The sequence below is a fragment of the Erythrolamprus reginae genome, chromosome Z, assembly GCF_031021105.1.
Source record: "Erythrolamprus reginae isolate rEryReg1 chromosome Z, rEryReg1.hap1, whole genome shotgun sequence".
Classification (NCBI taxonomy): Eukaryota; Metazoa; Chordata; class Lepidosauria; order Squamata; family Dipsadidae; genus Erythrolamprus; species Erythrolamprus reginae.
In genome coordinates, this window is record NC_091963.1 from 99,717,196 (window position 1) to 99,735,305 (window position 18,110).

At 41.6% G+C, this 18,110-nt stretch overlaps 1 protein-coding gene across 4 annotated transcripts in view; it reads left to right on the forward strand.

Moving 5' to 3' along the window:
• Positions 1–18,110, forward strand: part of GRN (granulin precursor) — a 32,413-nt gene that overhangs the window by 5,764 nt on the left and 8,539 nt on the right. For 2 of the 4 annotated variants that reach the window (XM_070729246.1, XM_070729244.1), the window contains exons 2-10: positions 1,644–1,800; positions 2,893–3,039; positions 6,116–6,200; positions 6,802–6,923; positions 9,428–9,566; positions 9,948–10,054; positions 12,959–13,079; positions 15,043–15,140; positions 15,526–15,792. In XM_070729246.1, coding sequence (XP_070585347.1) covers positions 1,648–1,800; positions 2,893–3,039; positions 6,116–6,200; positions 6,802–6,923; positions 9,428–9,566; positions 9,948–10,054; positions 12,959–13,079; positions 15,043–15,140; positions 15,526–15,792 — 1,239 coding nt within the window. In that variant the 5' untranslated portion in view covers positions 1,644–1,647. Of the gene's footprint in view, positions 1–1,643; positions 1,801–2,892; positions 3,040–6,115; positions 6,216–6,801; positions 6,924–9,427; positions 9,567–9,947; positions 10,055–12,958; positions 13,080–15,042; positions 15,141–15,525; positions 15,793–18,110 lie in introns of all 4 variants that reach the window. The other 2 variants (XM_070729245.1, XM_070729243.1) reach the window with 1 other exon arrangement.

The following is an 18,110-nucleotide window of genomic DNA, read 5'->3' on the forward strand; positions in this document are numbered from 1 at the left end:
TATCAAATGTTGCAAGAGAATATGGAAACAACAAGGAGGAATGGTAACCAGTGGTAACCAGTTTCACCATTTCACTGTAACCAGATATTTCTGAATTGTCATCTTGTGTATGCACGGGCATTTTCCTTGTTTCAGTTTCCAGGGTCATTGTGATAGCTGGGGCAGCTCATAAGATGTAATATATTATGAAGCATATAATAAATATGTGAGTAGTACAACTTGAATTTCTTAATTAATTATAGACAACTTGGATTGGGTTGAATCATGTCTCCCAGATCAGAGTCTACAATATATACATCAACCTGAATGTACTGGGGTTTTTTTCAAACAGCTAAATAGTTAAAATTTGTGAGCTTCTATAGTAGAGGTTTAACTGGCCCTTTCTAAGTGACTTCTGCATCAGTTGAAATGCTTAGATGTATAACGTGTAAAGAAAGTAATTTTTAGTTGTAATAATCATAATCAAGAACTTTTAATTGACAATCAGTAAACTAGCTTAAGTTGAATCAGAGGGGAATAGAAAAACTTTAATTATGGTCTTGGATACAACCCACTTTGGGATGTCAGAAAGGGGATACTATTCAAGTAATAAACCTAGGCAGCTAGGACCTCAGTTGGAATGATTTGTTTCCTAAAATGAACATTATCTATTCATTTAAAATTCTGGGCATAAATGGAACAATGAAGCATTTTTATTTCTTGATCTTCATAAAATACAAGAAGTTCTGGCTGTAATAATAATAATTTCAGAATGTTAATTACTGGGACTTCCAATCAGCAGGATCCTAGAATACACATATAAGGCTTTGTAGAGAAAGTCAGTGGTGGGATTAAGGTAACCCAGTCTTTCTAATCTCACATCTTTAGTTGTCATCTGTAGATTACAACTCTCTTCAATTGGAAGAGGATAATTAGACTTACAGTCTCTTACAGGATGGGAAAGTACAATTGGATGTAGGTGGGTATGGTTTCTTCTAGCAGGGTGTTGAATCAGTTGTGGACTTTCATGGGGTATTTATTCCTTATTAGAGAGTTGTGGCTGAGAGAGGGGGCAACAGTGCACATATTCATGTGTGTATATACTGTATGTAGACACATGTACACACAGATGAGTTGTGCAAAGCTTTAAATTAAGTTCTACTAATACTTTGGAGCATTTTTATGAGCAAGAATAACGCTGTTTCGGAATGAATGGAAAATGTGATATTAAAAATTGAGCCCTTATAAATTGCATTAAGTGTTCAAATCAATTACTGTTATCTTCTACATATTTTATTTGTTTGACTCGTTACATGAATAATGTAATGCTGAAACATTTTCTCTGAAAGAAAAATAACCTAATAAAACATTGGCCGTGATGGTGATGTATCTCCTGATATCAGGTTTTCCTAGGCTTTACAACAAAAGCTCACCCACGTGATCTCATCCTCTTGCTTTTAATGACTGTCACATGAGGTTCTTTTAGCTGATCTTCCCCTTTGAGTCACAAAATAGCTTATAAATCAGAATTCTGCAGAGCAAAGGTCAGCAACAGCTCTTAATTTATGAAGAGGGACTTGGTGAGATTTTTCCTTGGGAGTGGAGTATTTCACAGCAGTGTGGGGCGTTGAAGTGCCTCACTTCTATATTATTCTCCTGTCTAGGTTCATGGCTAAAATGTGGGTACACCTTATAGTATTCCTGGTATTGAGCAAGACAGCCTCTACTTTGCACTGCCCTGATGGGCAGAAATGTGAAGGATCTTCAACATGTTGCAAGTTCCCTAATGGAGATAAGTATACCTGCTGCAATCAGCCCCAGGTAGGAGTTTTTGTTATGTTACTCTTATGCTAAGGATGGGACAGAAAATTGTTTCCTAAAAATATAGAAGCATTTCCATTAGCAAAGCTTGTGTTGATTACATGAATAAAACAACATAAAGAAAAATGCCAATAGAAGAGAAGGTATATATGTCATATGTATATATTGGTGTTCTTTAAAAGAGCATATATATATTATATAAATTATTATTATTATTATTATTTATTAGATTTGTATGCCGCCCCACTCCGTAGACTCGGGGCAGCTCACAGCACAATAAAACAATTCGTAACAAATCTAATAATTTAAAAAACATTTTAAAACCCCCATTATTAAGCAGACATACATACAAACATATCATACATAAATTGTATAGGCCCGGGGGAGATATCTCAGTTCCCCCATGCCTGGTGGCAAAGGTGGGTTTTAAGGAGTTTATGAAAGGCCAGGAGGGTGGGGGCAGTTCTAATCTCCGGGGGGAGCTGGTTCCAGAGAGTCGGGGCCGTCACAAAGAAGGCTCTTTCCCTGGGACCCGCCAAATGACATTGTTTAGTCGACGGGACCCGGAGAAGGCCAACTCTGTGGGACCTAATCGGTCGCTGGGATTCGTGTGGCAGAAGGCGGTCCCAGAGATAGATAGATAGATAGATAGATAGATAGATAGATAGATAGATAGATAGATATGTATCAAATGTTTTTAGCTGAAATTTTAAAATTAAGGGAGACTAGGATGGTACCATTTCGGCCTTGTTCTGACCTCATCAGCTACACACTCAAATTATTACACGGGGCAAAACCCGAACTCAGAACAATCTACATATATATATATATACATACATACATACATACATACATACATACATACATACATACAAGCTCTTTTCAAGAACACCAAGGACTTCATTTTAAAAAAGAAAGTCTGAATATTGCTGTTTTAGTAACTAACTTTGTTACAGGGCATTGAGCTTCTGTGGAGTTGTTGACATTTCCTGAAGGAATACTTTTATATTAGACTTCGCAACTTGCATAGTATCTTGGGGGAAGGGAGCAAAGTTGCCTGTTGTTTCATTTCCTCGTCATTTTCATTTACAGTTCACGGGATCATCCCTTCGCATGTTGCCCTCAGGAAGCAGGAATGAGGTATCTGGTGTTGTATGTCCCGATGCTAGCACATGTCCAGGGACACACTCCTGCCAGCTCAGCCTGAATTCGACCTTTGCCTGTTGTCCTTGGGAGGAGGTGAGGTTTGAACCTGAAAATAAAATAAGGAGTGGCAAGGATCAGAACATTAATAAAACAAGTTTAACTTTGCCCCATATCTACCGTATTTTTCAGAGTATAAGTCGCATATAAGATGTACTAAGATGTACTAAGCGTATAAGATGTACTAAGATTTCAAAGAGTACCATATTTTTCAGAGTATAAGATGCATCTCACCTCCCCCCCCCCCCCCCCAAATCCCCCAAAAGTGACAGAAAATTTAGGTGTGTCTTATACACTAAATGTAGCTAACAATCTTTCTGGCTTGTTTTCATTGCTATTCCCTTTGAAAAAGTTTGTTTCCAGCCCTAACCAGGGGATAAAATAATGTGCGGAAGCTGACCAGACTAAGGATGCTAGCCAGATTAATACCTGGTAGGCAGAATTTTTTCGCCTATTTTCCTCCCCAAATACTAACATGAATCTTATATTCCAGTGCATCTTATACTCCGAAAAATACAGTAAGTAAGGGGGGGGGAATTGTGCTCCCCAAGCCCCAGAAGTCAGCAAGCCTCCCAAATCCTCTTGTGCACCCCATTTTTCACAAAACTACTGTTTTTAAACCCCCTTTTCCCCAAAAACGGCATGTGCAGAGGGTCTAGGAAGCCTGTAGAGTGTTTCTGGGGGCTGGGGAAAGATTTAAGATTTAATTGAATTTGAAAGGCAAAAACACCTCAATTTTTCTGAAAAATGCCCAATTTTTCACACACACACACACCCTTTTTTGGGGGGGGGGGCAAAAATGAGGTGTGCAGAGTGTCTGGGAATTCTGCAGAGTGTTTCTGGGGCCTGGAGAAAGGCAAAAATGCTCCATTTTTTGCAAAAATGTGGTGCTGTGGCGGGGCTTCGGGAGACCAAAAATGGCTATATTTGGTGTATAAGACACACCAACATCTCCACCCTCTTTTAGGGAGGAAAAAAGGTGCGTCTTATAGTCTGAAAAATATAGTACCTTGTTCATATCTGCATACCAACCGTACTTTGCTCTATACTGAACTGAAATATAACAGATTAAAGGAACAGCTTTTAACTTCCAGTGGCCTTCCAATGTAAAAGGTTATAAGTCCTTGGAGAGGGGTGACATATAAATCCATCCATCAATCAATCAATAAATCTTTATAGTTGTTGAATCCAGTGATCCAGCTATCTGGGAATGTTGAATTTAAAGTTCCTAACATCTGGATGTTTATTTGATGAGAGAAACTAAGATAAATATTCTAATACAAGGATATCCGAGGATCCTGGGTTCTTCAGATATCGTTCAATCTCTGCTTCTTGTATATCAGGGAGGATGGGTAATAATTATAAATTATCATTTCTAAAGGACAGTATACTGGTACTTCCCATATCTTTCCTGTTTGGATTTGGTTCCTAAATAGAGATTCAGTAGAAGGGAGAAATTGTGAGATTGAAATGTTTTAGAATTATAGTGATAATTGATGGCTTTGGAAGCTTTTATTTTAACTTTATTTATTTATTTATTTATTTATTTATTTATTTATTTTTGATTGATTGATTGATTGATTGATTGATTGATTGGATTTGTATGCCGCCTCTCTCTGTGGACTCGGGGCAGCTAACAACAGTGATAAAAACAGAATGTAAAAATCCAATACTAAAATAGCTAAAATCCCTTGTTATAAAACCAATCATACATACAAACATGCCATGCATAAATTGTAGAAGCCTAGGGGGAAAGATTATCTTAGTTCCCCCATGCCTGACGGCAGAGGTGGGTTTTGAGGAGCTTACGAAAGGCAACGAGGGTGGGGGCTATTCTAATCTCTGGGGGGAGTTGGTTCCAGAGGGCCGGGGCCGCCACAGAGAAGGCTCTTCCTCTGGGCCCCGCCAACCGACATTGTTTAGTTGACAGGACCCGGAGAAGGCCCACTCTGTTGGGACCTAACCGGTCGCTGGGATTCGTGCAGCAGAAGGCGGTCCCTGAGATAATCTGGCCCAGTGCCATGAAGGGCTTTATAGGTCATAACCAACATTTTGAATTGTGACCAGAAACTGATCGGCAACCAATGCAGACTGTGGAGTGTTGGTGTGACATGGGCATATTTAGGGAAGCCCATGATTGCTCTCGCAGCTGCATTCTGCACTATCTGAAGTTTCTGAACACTTTTCAAAGGTAGCCCCATGTAGAGAGCATTACAGTAGTCGAACCTCGAGGTAATGAGGGCATGAGTGACTGTGAGCAATGCCTCCCGGTCCAAATAGGGCCGCAACTGGTGCACCAGGCGAACCTGGGCAAACGCCCCCCTTGCCATAGCTGAAAGATGTTTCTCTAATGTGAGCTGTGGATCAAGGAGGACGCCCAAGTTGCGGACCCTCTCTGAGGGGGTCAATGACTCCCCCCCCAGGCTAATGGATGGACAGATGTAATTGTCCTTGGGAGGCAAAACCCACAGCCACTCCGTCTTATCAGGGTTGAGTTTGAGTCTGTTGACACCCATCCAGACCCCAACAGCCTCCAGGCACCGGCACATCACTTCCACTGCTTCGTTGACTGGACATGGGGTGGAGATGTATAACTGGGTATCATCTGCATACCTCACCCCATGCCCTTGGATGATCTCACCCAGAATTCCCATGGCATATGACCATATTAGTTGAAATTCTGGAAACTATAGTTTCAACACATTTAGAAAATACCAGCTATGGAGAGACAGAAATCTGTTGACCAAGAAAACCAACAGGAAGAGAAAGAGAACTGTAGTTCTAGAATCTGAGCACATACTATGTGCAATCTTAATAAAAAGCAGAAATAAATTGTTGCAGATGGAAGAAGAAGAAAAAACCCCACAACCTTTTGAGCACATGTGCAGTGGCTTCATTTACTTCCCTATGCTTTAGTACAGCAGACCAAAATAACACAGACACCTTTTGTATCTCTGCAGCTGGTTCACAATCATATTTGGTCATTGGCACATCAGTTTGAGAAGTTAAATTTCAGAACTTCAAACACTCCAGTTTCCAGTGAGATCTTATGCTGTATTTCCTGTTCTAAATGCTTTGGGGGGCTTTGCCTCTCTTTTTATCTCACCTCCAGGCCATCTCTTGTGCTGATGGACAACATTGCTGTCCCCTTGGCACCCACTGTAGCACTGATGAAAGAGTCTGCATAGAAAATGAAGGTATTTGGAGACAAGGTGGGACAAAGTGGAGTCATAGGAGCAGCAACAATACTTCAGTTAAGAAAAAATATATATCCCAGTTAATTCAAGGAACTCAATTTAATGCTTTCTTGGGAGATATATTGTTTCACCAGGTTAAGCAAATAATAAATCTGCTTCTTTTTATAAACAAAGTTTTAGAATAAGTTATTGTACCAATGGGGACTTGAAGTACACAATCTGAGACTCTTCAGCCATATTGCCACCAGGCCCCCAAGCTTTAAGAAATGCGAGAGTTGTTACCAATTATAAAAATAAATGTGATCAATGATTAAACTGAAGGATGTTAGCAGAATAATCCTACTAAATAGATTTAATTTTAATATAAATTAAGTTAGATTTAAGGCCTAGTTTGCTCTGTATATTAGCTCCTTGTGTGTTTATTCTGCCAGGAAGTTTATTTTAAGCTGTTTTTGATTCGAAAACAATCTCCTCTCACACAGGAACTTGGTGGCATAGACAAATTGAGTGCCAGTTTTATGCGGAACAGTGAAACACTTTACATTTCCAGGTCTTCAAACTTAAAATGGCACTTGTAAGTTTTACTTATTTTGCATTCCAGATTCAACCAGATTCGATGTAGTCAGGGCTGTTCAATGCCCAGATAGTGAATGGGAATGCCCAGATGGCTGTACCTGTTGCTTGATGTCTGATGAATCCTGGGGATGTTGTCCGATGCCAGAGGTAAGGGAACTTTAGATATGGGCTTTATATATATATATATAAATATCTGGACTAATAGACAGACGAGTGTAATATAGTGACTTCTTCATATATATATGAAGGAGCTGTGATGTTCCTTCAATATACCAGGGTAATTCGACACAAAATGTAACCCGTCCCTGGTACAGAGCTGAAAGGATTGGATACTGTAGCCTAGAGGTTAATTCTCTGCCTTACAAGGCAAAGGTTGCAGATTCAAGTCCCAGTGAGGGTATGGCTAGCTGATGAGGCCAAAATAAGGCCGAAATAGATCTATCCTAGTCTCCCTTAATTTTCAAATTCAGCAAAAACATGTGACATATATATATATATATGTGTGTGTGTGTGTGTGTGTGTGTGTGTATATATATATATATATATATATATATATATATATATATATATATATATATATATATAGACAGGCGAGTGTAATATAGTGACTTCTTCATATATATATATATAAAGAAGTCACTATATTACACTCGCCTGTCTATTAGTCCAGAGATTCTTTGGGGTCAGAAACTCTTTGTGGAGCAAGCAACTCCAAATGACTTGCATCACTCTTGAATACCCAGAACTGCATTTAGTAGTATCTAATGAAGGCTAAACGTCAGTGGAATACAGTATTATGTTGCATTTGAGCCTTTTTGACCTATAAACTGACAAAGCTGAAAATGGAAGGTAATCGGGGACCGAATTCTGATAACATGAATTTCTGGTGCTTTCCTAGGATGGGATAGGAAGGATCGTGATGTTCCTCTCAGAAGCATTCTAGTTTTATTTTTTACTGTCAAGCATGTGTTCCAAAACAAAACATTTCAGTCACCACTTATCTACTGTAGACTGGCCTCTCGTACTCCCATCTCCCAAGATCCAAGGTCCCTCAAAACCCGTCCACTTTTTCTCTGCATCTTATTATGAAGTCTTCACAATTATGCATTGGCTTTCCCAAAACATAAGGAAGTGTTAGCCAAAGTTTAGGTTCTTCGGTTTGCTGAAATGTCACCAATATTTTACAACATTTCTCAGTTGCATAGTTCATTTGAGGTTTTAATAGGCAGAGGAAGCACTGAATCACTTTCTTTCATCACGGTTTCTGCTCAACCTCAGTTCTGAGCAGCTTGTCCCAGAGTTCAATCAAAGAACATATTTTCATATAGCTATACAACTGTGGAGACTAAATGTATTTTTTTTAAAAATATGAAGAAAGATTTATACCAGCCCTTCCAAATAGGGAACAAGTGTAAAACAGTTCTCCCTACTTGGTAAAACAACACAGAAGATCAAATAAGTGGTATATAACAATATCTGTTTTTTCCCCGGAAAGTGACTTCTATATCTAGGTCTGCCACATTATAGGTTTCATCTTGTTTCTTAGAAAAGTCCAGATTTTTTTTAAAAAAATAACTTTGTTAATGAATCTGTTGTTGGCCTATAAGTTCATATTTGCTTAAAATATGAAAAACAATCAGAAAACAAGTTGCAGTGCGAAATAATTGAAGCAAATACATACTCTACATATTCGATATTGCATTCCACATACAGTGTTCCCTCGATTTTCGCGGGTTCGAACTTCGCAAATAGCCTATACCACGGTTTTTCAAAAAATATTAATTAAAAAATACTTCCTGGGTTTTTTTCTATACCACGGTTTTTCCCGCCCGATGATGTCATACATCATTGCCAAACTAATATTTTTTGCAAAAAAATAATTATTGTTAATAAATAATTATGTTTATAAATATCAGGATCACTAAGTGTCTTATTCAATGGTGAGTACCAGTAATAATGGTGAGTAAATAGTTGTTAAGGGAATGGGAAATGGTAATTTAGGGGTTGAAAGGGTTAAGGGAAGGCTTGTGATACTGTTCATAGCCAAAAATGGTGTATTTACTTCCGCATCTCTACTTCGCGGAAATTTGACTTTTGCGGGCGTTCTCGGAATGCATTCCCCACGAAACTCGAGGGAACACTGTTCAGTGGTACGTCTAGATACGAGGTGCTCCACATGCGAGTATTCCAAGTTACGAGCTGCGATGTGAGCGAAAATTCTGTTCGACACCCGAGCTCAAATTTGGGATACGAGCCGAGCTTCCACTAGGTGGTGCAAGAATCTCCTTGCTTCCAGTTATCTCGGCGCGAAAAACAAAGTGTAAAGGCATTCGTTCGAGATGCGAGTTGATCGACTTACGAGCTCGGGTCTGGAACGAATTAAACTCGTATGTCGAGGTACCCCTGTATTTACTTCCGCATCTCTGCTTTGCGGAAATTCGACTTTCACGGGCGGTCTTGGAACGCATCCCCCGCGAAACTCGAGGGAACACTATATAGAAATTGTCTGGGTTTTGCCTTAATATTCCAATGTGCTGTTTTGGAGAATAAAACTTTTAAGAGGTGTGTTAGTACAAAGCTCTTGATTGAGCACTATAGGAAAAGATAATGGTGGGGGAATGATGGTGCACTCATCACCTTCTTTTCCCCAGGCATCCTGCTGTGCGGACAAGATTCACTGCTGTCCCCATGGCACAACTTGTGATCTAGTTGAGGCACGATGCCTTGAAACTTTTGGGGAACAGCCTCTTTCAAAGAAGTTTCCAGCAAAGAAACGGACCCCAGTGTTAAGTATGGAGTAAAGAAATAGAACTAGGCTTATTGTAACTTTTTTTATTGTTCGTCATGAGATTTGCACTTTAACACAGTGGTCCCCAACATTTCTAATATCAGAAATTGGTTTTGGAAGAAAAATTGTCTTCAAGAGATTGCTGAGGAGGGAATAGTTTCATGTGCATCTTAGATCCATGGACCGGGACCGGTCTGCGCTCAGGAATTAGGGACCCCCTGCTTCAATCCATTATAATTGCTAGGTTGAGTAGGCTGGGTGATGCTTTCTCTTCAGCATCCTATTGCTCACCAAAGGTGATAGCAATCCATTAAACTGCCCAACTTTTCCACAGAGGCTTTTTATTTCTCTTTTTGAGAAGGGAATCTTTGCTCAACTTGCAGATTTGACTCAAAGAAACATCTGTCCTGGCAATCACTCTTCTTGTCCAGATGCGGCCACTTGCTGCCTCCTCTCAACTGGCGGATATGGTTGTTGCCCTTTGCAAAACGTAAGTAATAGGCAGGAGTACCCAACTAGCAATCTGACGTCTAGTTTTAGAAGGAATTTCCGATGTGTGTCTGTTGACATTTGCAATGGTGGGGTGCCGTGGCATGACCTTGGGTTAAAAATAAGCAAAATGATAGATGTGCCTACAAAAGGGGCAGGGCTTGCATCACGGTGCCATCTCTGGCGACATGCAACTATGCCAGGATATCTGTCGTTGCTCATGGTGGGAGTGAGAGATATTGGGGAATTCTATGTCCTTAGCCTCCATCCACAGTCTACTGCATCTCTGGTCTTTTCTTTCAGAAAACTAGAATGGCCTCTGTTAACTAGGTAATTTTGCTGAGTGCCAATTGCTTTCCAGAGACTAGTGATACCTCGTCTTACGAACCCCTCGTCATACGAACTTTTCGAGATACGAACCCGGGGTTTAAATTTTTTTGTCTCTTCTTCCGAACTATTTTCACCTTACGAACCACTGGGATGCCCCGCCCCCAGATTTCCATTGCCAGGTGAAGGCTCCCCTTGTTGGGAAACCCCACCTCCGGACTTCCGTTGCCATTGAAGCACCCGTTTTTGCGATCGTTAGATTCCCCTGCTGGGATTCCCCTGCAGCATCGCAAAAACGCGGAAGTCCAGAGCAGGTGGGGTTTCCCATGGAGGGGAGCCTCAGGGGAATCCCAGTAGCGCAAAAACGGGTGCTTCGGCTGGCAAAAGGGGTGAATTTTGGGCTTGCACACATTAATCGCTTTTCCATTGATTCCTATGGGAAACATTTTTTGCTGGTATCTTAAATCAGTGTTTCCCAACCTTTTTTGAGCCGCGGCACATTATTCATATTTTCAAAATTCTGGGGAACACTGAACGGGGAGGCGGGGGAGGCGGGGAGGCTAAAGAAAAGTTTGGACAAAAAAATATCTCTTCCTCCATTTCACTCTATTTCTCCCTCCCTCTTTCGCTCTCCATCCCTCTTTCTTTCTTCCTCTCTTTTTTGCTCTCTTTCTCTCTCCCTCCTTCCCTCCCTCCATATCTTTTCCTCTCCCTCCTTCCCCCCTCTCTTTCTCTCTCTCTCTTGCTTTCTTTCCCTCTTTCTCTTGCTTTCTTTCTCTCATTCTCTCTCCCCTCCTTTTTCTCTCTCTCTCTTTCACCACGCCGGCAACAGAGAGAAAGAGAGAGAGAGCCAGAGAGAGAGTGGAGGGCGCCGTTCGCCTCCGCCCGCCGGCTCTGCAGCTAAGAGGCAGCAGCCATCAGCCCCTTCGCCCTCCCAGATGTCCCCAGCGCCCGGCCATGCGCCGCCTCCCGTTAGCCCGGCCGACTTTTCCCTGCTGCCGTTTTCTCTTCATGGCGCAAAGCCACACAGTCCCGGACTCCCGGATCGCTCGCTTCTCCGGCCAGCAAGCCGGCTGCCCAGAAAAGCATCGCGCTTTTTCAATGCGCGGCGCTTTCCTGGGCAGATGGCTTTGCTGACCGGAGAAGCGAGTGATCCGGGAGTCCGGGACTGTGTGGCTTTGCGGCATGAAGAGAAAATGGCTCCGGCAGCAGGGAAAAGTCGGCCGTTTTCTCTTCATGGCGCAAAGCCACAGTCCCGGACTCCCGGATTGCTCACCCCAAGGCAGGAGGCGGAGGAGAGGGGGCAGATTGCGCCCCAAGGCAGAAGGCGGCAGCGGAGGAGAGGGGGCAGATCGCGCCCCAAGACAGGAGGCGGCGGTGGCGGAGGAGAGGGGGTGGATCGGGCGGGCAATGGGGCAGGGCGGAGAAGCCAGGGGCGCGTTTGGCCGGAGGCACCGTGGGGAGGCAGGGGTGGCCGCGGCTCCCTTTACTCCTACTGCCGCACCTCCCCGCCCCGCCTCCTTTTTCCCGCCTTCCTTCTTTGGGGCCCAGCAGGAGAGCGCCATCGGGCAGTAGCCGGGGGACAGCTGCGAGTGGGAGCTCCAGATCAGAGGCACTGGCGGTCCGGCACCGGCAGCGCCCCGCCCAGCTGGAGCTTCCCTAGGAGCTTTGCGGCACACCTGACTGTGTCTCGTGGCACACTAGTGTGCCGTGACACACCGGTTGGGAAACGCTGTCTTAAATGAATTGCTATAGTGTGCCACGAATTACTTATTTTAGTGGCTATTAGGATGAGTTGTGTTGCTCCATTAGAATTACTTTTTGTTGGTGATCTGGCTTTCTCTTTTGGTTCTATCTGCATATTTGGTATTATTTGCTTCAATGGTTTGCAATCACTACTGGTTCCTAGAACCGGGTCGAACCAAGAGCAACTCACCACTGATTAGGACCCAAGCAATTAAATTTAGATGTCATTTTAAATGGGCAATATTTTTCAAGGGTTTTTTTGTAGTCTTCTCCACCCCTCACCTTGTTCTATTATTATTATTATTATTATTATTATTATTATTTTTATATTTATATTGATTGATTGATTGATTGATTGATTGATTGATTTGATTTGTATGCCGCCCCCCTCCAAAGACTTGGGGTGGCTCAAAACACAACAATAACGCAATACCCTTACAAATCTAATAATAAAATGTAAAAATAAATTTAAAAACATTAATAAACATAACCAGTATTATAAAATCCCCAATTATCATATGAAAATAATTAATCATAGAATTCTGAAATTATTTATTTTTACTTACTGCAATTCTATATACTCTACCTGATTCCAGGTAAATTTATTCTCCTAAAGGAGACCTAAGTTATTAGTCTACCAATTAAATAAGCCACACTATCCTGTGTGGTTACTATCCACACTAACTGAAAAACGATCGTGGGATGGGGTGCTCGCCTCAGATGGGAGCCAGCAGCAAGATGTCTTCAGAGTTTTTTTCCCCTTTGTCCGAACTTGGTAAGTGTAGGCAGTTACTTATTGTGCTCTCAGCTTTTATTTTCCTTTTCTCATTAGGCTGTGTGCTGCAGTGACCACCTTCACTGTTGTCCACAGGGCACCCAGTGTGACCTGAAGCAATCCATATGCACTGACGGATCATGGCCCATCACTCACCTCACTGCAGGCCTGCAGACAGGTGAGATGATTAAAGTATTGTGACAGGTCACCAGTTGAAAGGAAGTGTCCTTTGTAAAATAAGGGTGCCCAGAAGAAACTTCACGTGGTTAGAGAGAATAGCCAATTTTTAAAAGACGATTGAATGTCAGTTGTTCTGCTGGCGTGTTTCAACCGCCTGTAATTACAGGGTAATTAGTCCAGGAAGACACACACCACACGATAAAAGGAAAACCCAAAAGTTTTTATAAATAGAAAAACAGAAACAGCTCCTTTTTTAAATGTCAAAGGGATTATCTGGTACACACAAGGCACAGGTTAACTGGGAAATTGAGTCCAATTCTAAAGTCCAGAGAGTCCACACACACAATCCTGAACAGCAAAAACCACGATCTTGATGAAACCATGAATCAGATAAACTGCCTTGAGGCTAAAACACCAGGCTGCACTAATTACAGCAGCCCCACCCAACCACAGGTGGCCTCATTTTCTCTTGTAATAATCCTTCAGTTGTTGTCTCCTATGCATCACTCTACACATGCATGGATGTGTCATTAATTCTTGTTCGGAATCCAGGGATGATGCAGATGATTGATCTCCTCCTGGCTGTCTGCCAAACTCCCCTCCTCCCTGTCACTGATGCCTCCTTGGTCAGAGGAGACTTCGTCGGCAGATTCTACTGGGAGCAAAACAGGCCTGCGGCATGTGAATGTCTCCCCCACATCCACCTCCACATTCCTTGGGGCAGGAGCTGGGCCAGAGCTAACCACAACAGTTAGTAGTCTCTTGGGGCAAAAAAAGGCATGAGCTTTCTGGAATAAGGAGTAAGGCAGCCTAAGGCACAGAGAAGAAAGAAGGGTAGACTTTATTTTTTTTTCCTTTTGTTTAAAATAAAAATATTTCCCATATGTTTTGGGTGCGTTATATTTTAAAATTTATATTTTAAATGATCATTGATTGGGTGGTGTGTAGGAATTTTTGCCAGTTCAGGGCTCAAAGCAGCTGCTTCATTTCACCCTATATAGAATAGAATAGAATAGAATTTTTATTGGCCAAGTGTGATTGGACACACAAGGAATTTGTCTTGGTGCATATGCTCTCAGCGTACATAAAATAAAATATACATTTGTCAAGAATCATGTGGTACAACATGGGCCCTCATGGTCCATTTGGGAAACTGAGGGAAACAAGATGCCGAACTAAATGGCTGGTGGATATAATTCAGGAATCAGGCTTTTTTATGGCATGATTCTTCCTCCACATGTGCAGAGAACTGTAAAATATATCATATAGGGCAGAATCTAATATTCTGAGAAAATATGTATGTTTTCTTCCAAAGGAATTTAATTGCTTTAAAGATTGCAAAAGTTTCCTGTTCTGAGCAGTGTTTATAGAAATAATGCTAACCAGAAACAGTGGTCACTGATGTAATACCCAAGAGATTAGGATGCCTAGGGACTTGCCCAATTTCTTGTTTCTGTTCTACACTTCCTAGGAGCAGGCAAATGCCTTTTGCATTAGCATTAAAGATATCAAATTAAGCACATTAGAGACACTTTATAGTACAGTACTTTGTTTCACATTGTGTAGAAATCAGGTTAACTGAGAAACTTGTTGCTATAAACTGATTATGAGTGCAGGTGTGTCTATTGGTTTTAAGACTTCACCTCTCATTTTCTTTTTCCAAATTGAGCACTCAGGATAGTTGCCCATCTGTCCCCGTCGCCCCACAGGTTCCAGGAGCAATCTTAATTGTTGGTGGCATTCCTCTTCCTTTCCATATGCATACATTCTAGATTTTGTGGAAGAATTGCTGAGCTAGCATTCACAGAAGCTGAAGCCAACATCTTGATTGACATTTTTGGAAATTACAGTATAGCCAATTTGGAAGGTACCAAATTGGGGAAAGCATTAGTTGGGGAGATAGTGTGGAGAAGGTTTTTGTGTTCTTCTTTGAATATAACGATAACTTTTTCATCTTGCAGGTCGCAATGTAGACTGTGATGGAGAACATAGCTGCCCAGATGAAAATACTTGCTGCAGGACGCCTCGGGGTGTCTGGGGTTGCTGCCCACTTCCGGAGGTAAGAGAAACTATGTTTGTCAGAAAACATGGTTAATTAACTTGGAAACTTGGAGGAATTGTTCTTTGGTCTTGGAGGACCTGAGCATATACTCTGCAGATTGTCAATATCAGCTTCTATCCTGGTATTTGCTATTTGTAAGCATCCTTCAGCAGAGATTTCAAAAAGCATGTATCAGTTGGAATTGTTAAAAAGTGCTATTGCTATCATGTTGTAAGCCGCCCTAAGGAGAAGGGCAGCATTAAAAAAATCAAATAAACAAATTGGCACAATTGGCCAAATGGGTATTCAGTTAAAAAAAAAAAAAAAAGAGTACACAGCCGCCTACTACATTTTTGGGCAAGGAATTCCATGATGGACTGATTGTGTTTTGTGTCTTTCCCAGGCTATATGCTGCGCAGATCATATCCATTGTTGTCCAAAGGGTTACCATTGCAGATTGGACCAAGGAAGCTGCGAGCAAGATGGCCAAAGCATTCCTTTGGTGCCAAAAGTAGACACAAGCCCCACAACAGCCTCAGAAATAGCTTCAAGTTCTACATCATCTTCCAAAGGTCTAATAGTCCAGTGTGATCCCTACACAGCTTGTCCCGATGGCCAGACTTGTTGTCGCCTTGCAACAGGTGCTTGGGGATGCTGCCCATTTCCACAGGTAAGGAGAGACCTAAGCTATTGTGGGGAACAGGAAATGTGAAAATGCTTTTTTCCTGTCGGAATCTTTCTAGTACCTGCATAGTTATGTAAATAGATGCAAGAAAGGAAAAAGTAGAATTGAATCTAGTCTCTGAGTGAGGAACAAAAGGGAACTAATCTCAGTAAAATGCTGGTTCCCCAGATTCTGCTAATTCAGTCCACCTTTCATTTGTCACTTAGATTGCTCATAGTTTAAACCATTTGAAGTGTGCACAAAATTGTAATTCCTTCTTAAATTATATGCATCTCAGTTGCTAGGCTTTCCAGGATGTTCCTGTGCTAAATGTTTGAGGGGGAAGGTCTTGGAAAAGAGAAGAGGTTTTATTTTTGTTTATTCATGCATTCTGTATTGTTTGTTTCTGCAGAACTGCAGCGGAGTTGTTGACTCCAATATTGTCCAATTATGGTTTTACAGCTGCTCGTCTGTGAGGCCCAGATCTGTTAAAAAGCCAGGCAATTTTTTTCATTGCTGAGAGTTACATTTTTAAAAACCTAGCATTTAGGGAACCAAAGGTTTCTGAGGTAGTACTGTACAGTAAAATCAGCAGTAGGGCATATGGTTGTAAGCCGCCCCGAGTCTGCGGAGAGGGGCGGCATACAAATCTAATAAATTATTATTATTACTACTACTACTACTACTACTACTATTATTATTATTATTATTATATTATTATTAATTTTGTTGTTATTATTATTATTATTATTATTATTATTATTATTATGATGATGATATAGCACAAAATCAATTTAAACTAAATGTCAACCGCTCCAAACTTGACTGCAAAAAATACGACTTCAACAACAGAGTAATCAACTACCTGATTCTGTGGTTTCTACTCCTAACCCCAAAACCTTTAGCCTTAGACTATCTACAATTGACCTCTCCCCCTTCCTAAGAGGTCTGTAAGGGGCGTGCATAAGTGCACCACTGTGCCTACCATCCCTGTCCTATTGTCTTCTTGTGTTATTTTTTATCATTACGTATCTAATGTTTTATTTGTACAAATTACCACCCTATAATTGTTTGAATAAATAAATAAGTAAACAAGTAAATATATATATATATACGAGGGCATGGGCAAAAAAATTGCAAGAGCAGACATGTACCACCATAGAAAGCAACAACGGTAATGGGTGGAAGGAAGTAATATCAAATACCTCTAAAGCATTGCCTCGTAACACCACCTCCTCCCTTGGGGAGGGAAATAGGCAACAGACACGAGTAAAAGCGGTAGTTCCCCCTTTAACCAGCATGATTAAGCCTACAATTAGGCTTGCTGCAGAGGGGAGGGAAGGGTGTGGCCCAGTGACGCGGGCTATGAGCAGACTGAGTAAGGCTTTATAAATGTGATTGTCTCCCATGGCATTTTAATACTCTGACAAAGTTAGCAGCACGCTAACGAAAGCTAAGTTGTTTTATTAAAGTTTTTATGTTCCGGTGATCGAGATGGCTGCTGCCTCATCATTCACATATATATATAAATATATATATGTCACATGTTTTTTTGCTGAATTTGAAAATTAAGGGAGACTAGGATAGATCTATTTCGGCCTTAGTTTGGCCTCATCAGCTAGCCATACCCACTGGGACTTGAACCTGCAACCTTTGCCTTGTAAGGCAGAGAATTATCCTCTAGGCTACAGTATCCAATCCCTTCAGCTCTGCACCAGGGAAGGGTTACATATTTTTGTGTCGAATCACCCTGGTGTATTGAAGGAACATCACAGCTCCTTATTTGCCTCTCGGCCCAACCCAGGGCCATTTCCAAGGCAGTTAATTTTGTTGATAGCCGGCAATTCCATCTGTATGTGTCACATGTTTTTTTGCTGAATTTGAAAATTAAGGGACCTAGAATAGATCTATGTCGGCCTTATTTTGACCTCATCAGCTAGCCATACCCACTGGGACTTGAACCTGCAACCTTTGCCTTGTAAGGCAGACAATTAGGCTACAGTATCCAATCCCTTCAGCTCTGCTAAATAAATACAGTGGTACCTCAAGATACGAACCCCTCGTCTTACGAACAACTCGAGATACGAACCCGGGGTTCAGAAAAAAATTGCCTCTTCTTACGAACTTTTTTCGTGTTACGAACGCTAAACCCGAACTTCCGGGTTCGGCGTTCGGGAGGCTGCTGGGAAGCCCCCCGGCTGTTTTAAAAGGTGACAGCCGGGCGCGGGGCTTCCCAGCAGCCTCCGAACGCCGAACCCGGAAGTTCGGGTTTGGCGTTCGTAACACGAAAAAAGTTCATAAGAAAAGGCAAATTTTTTCTACAC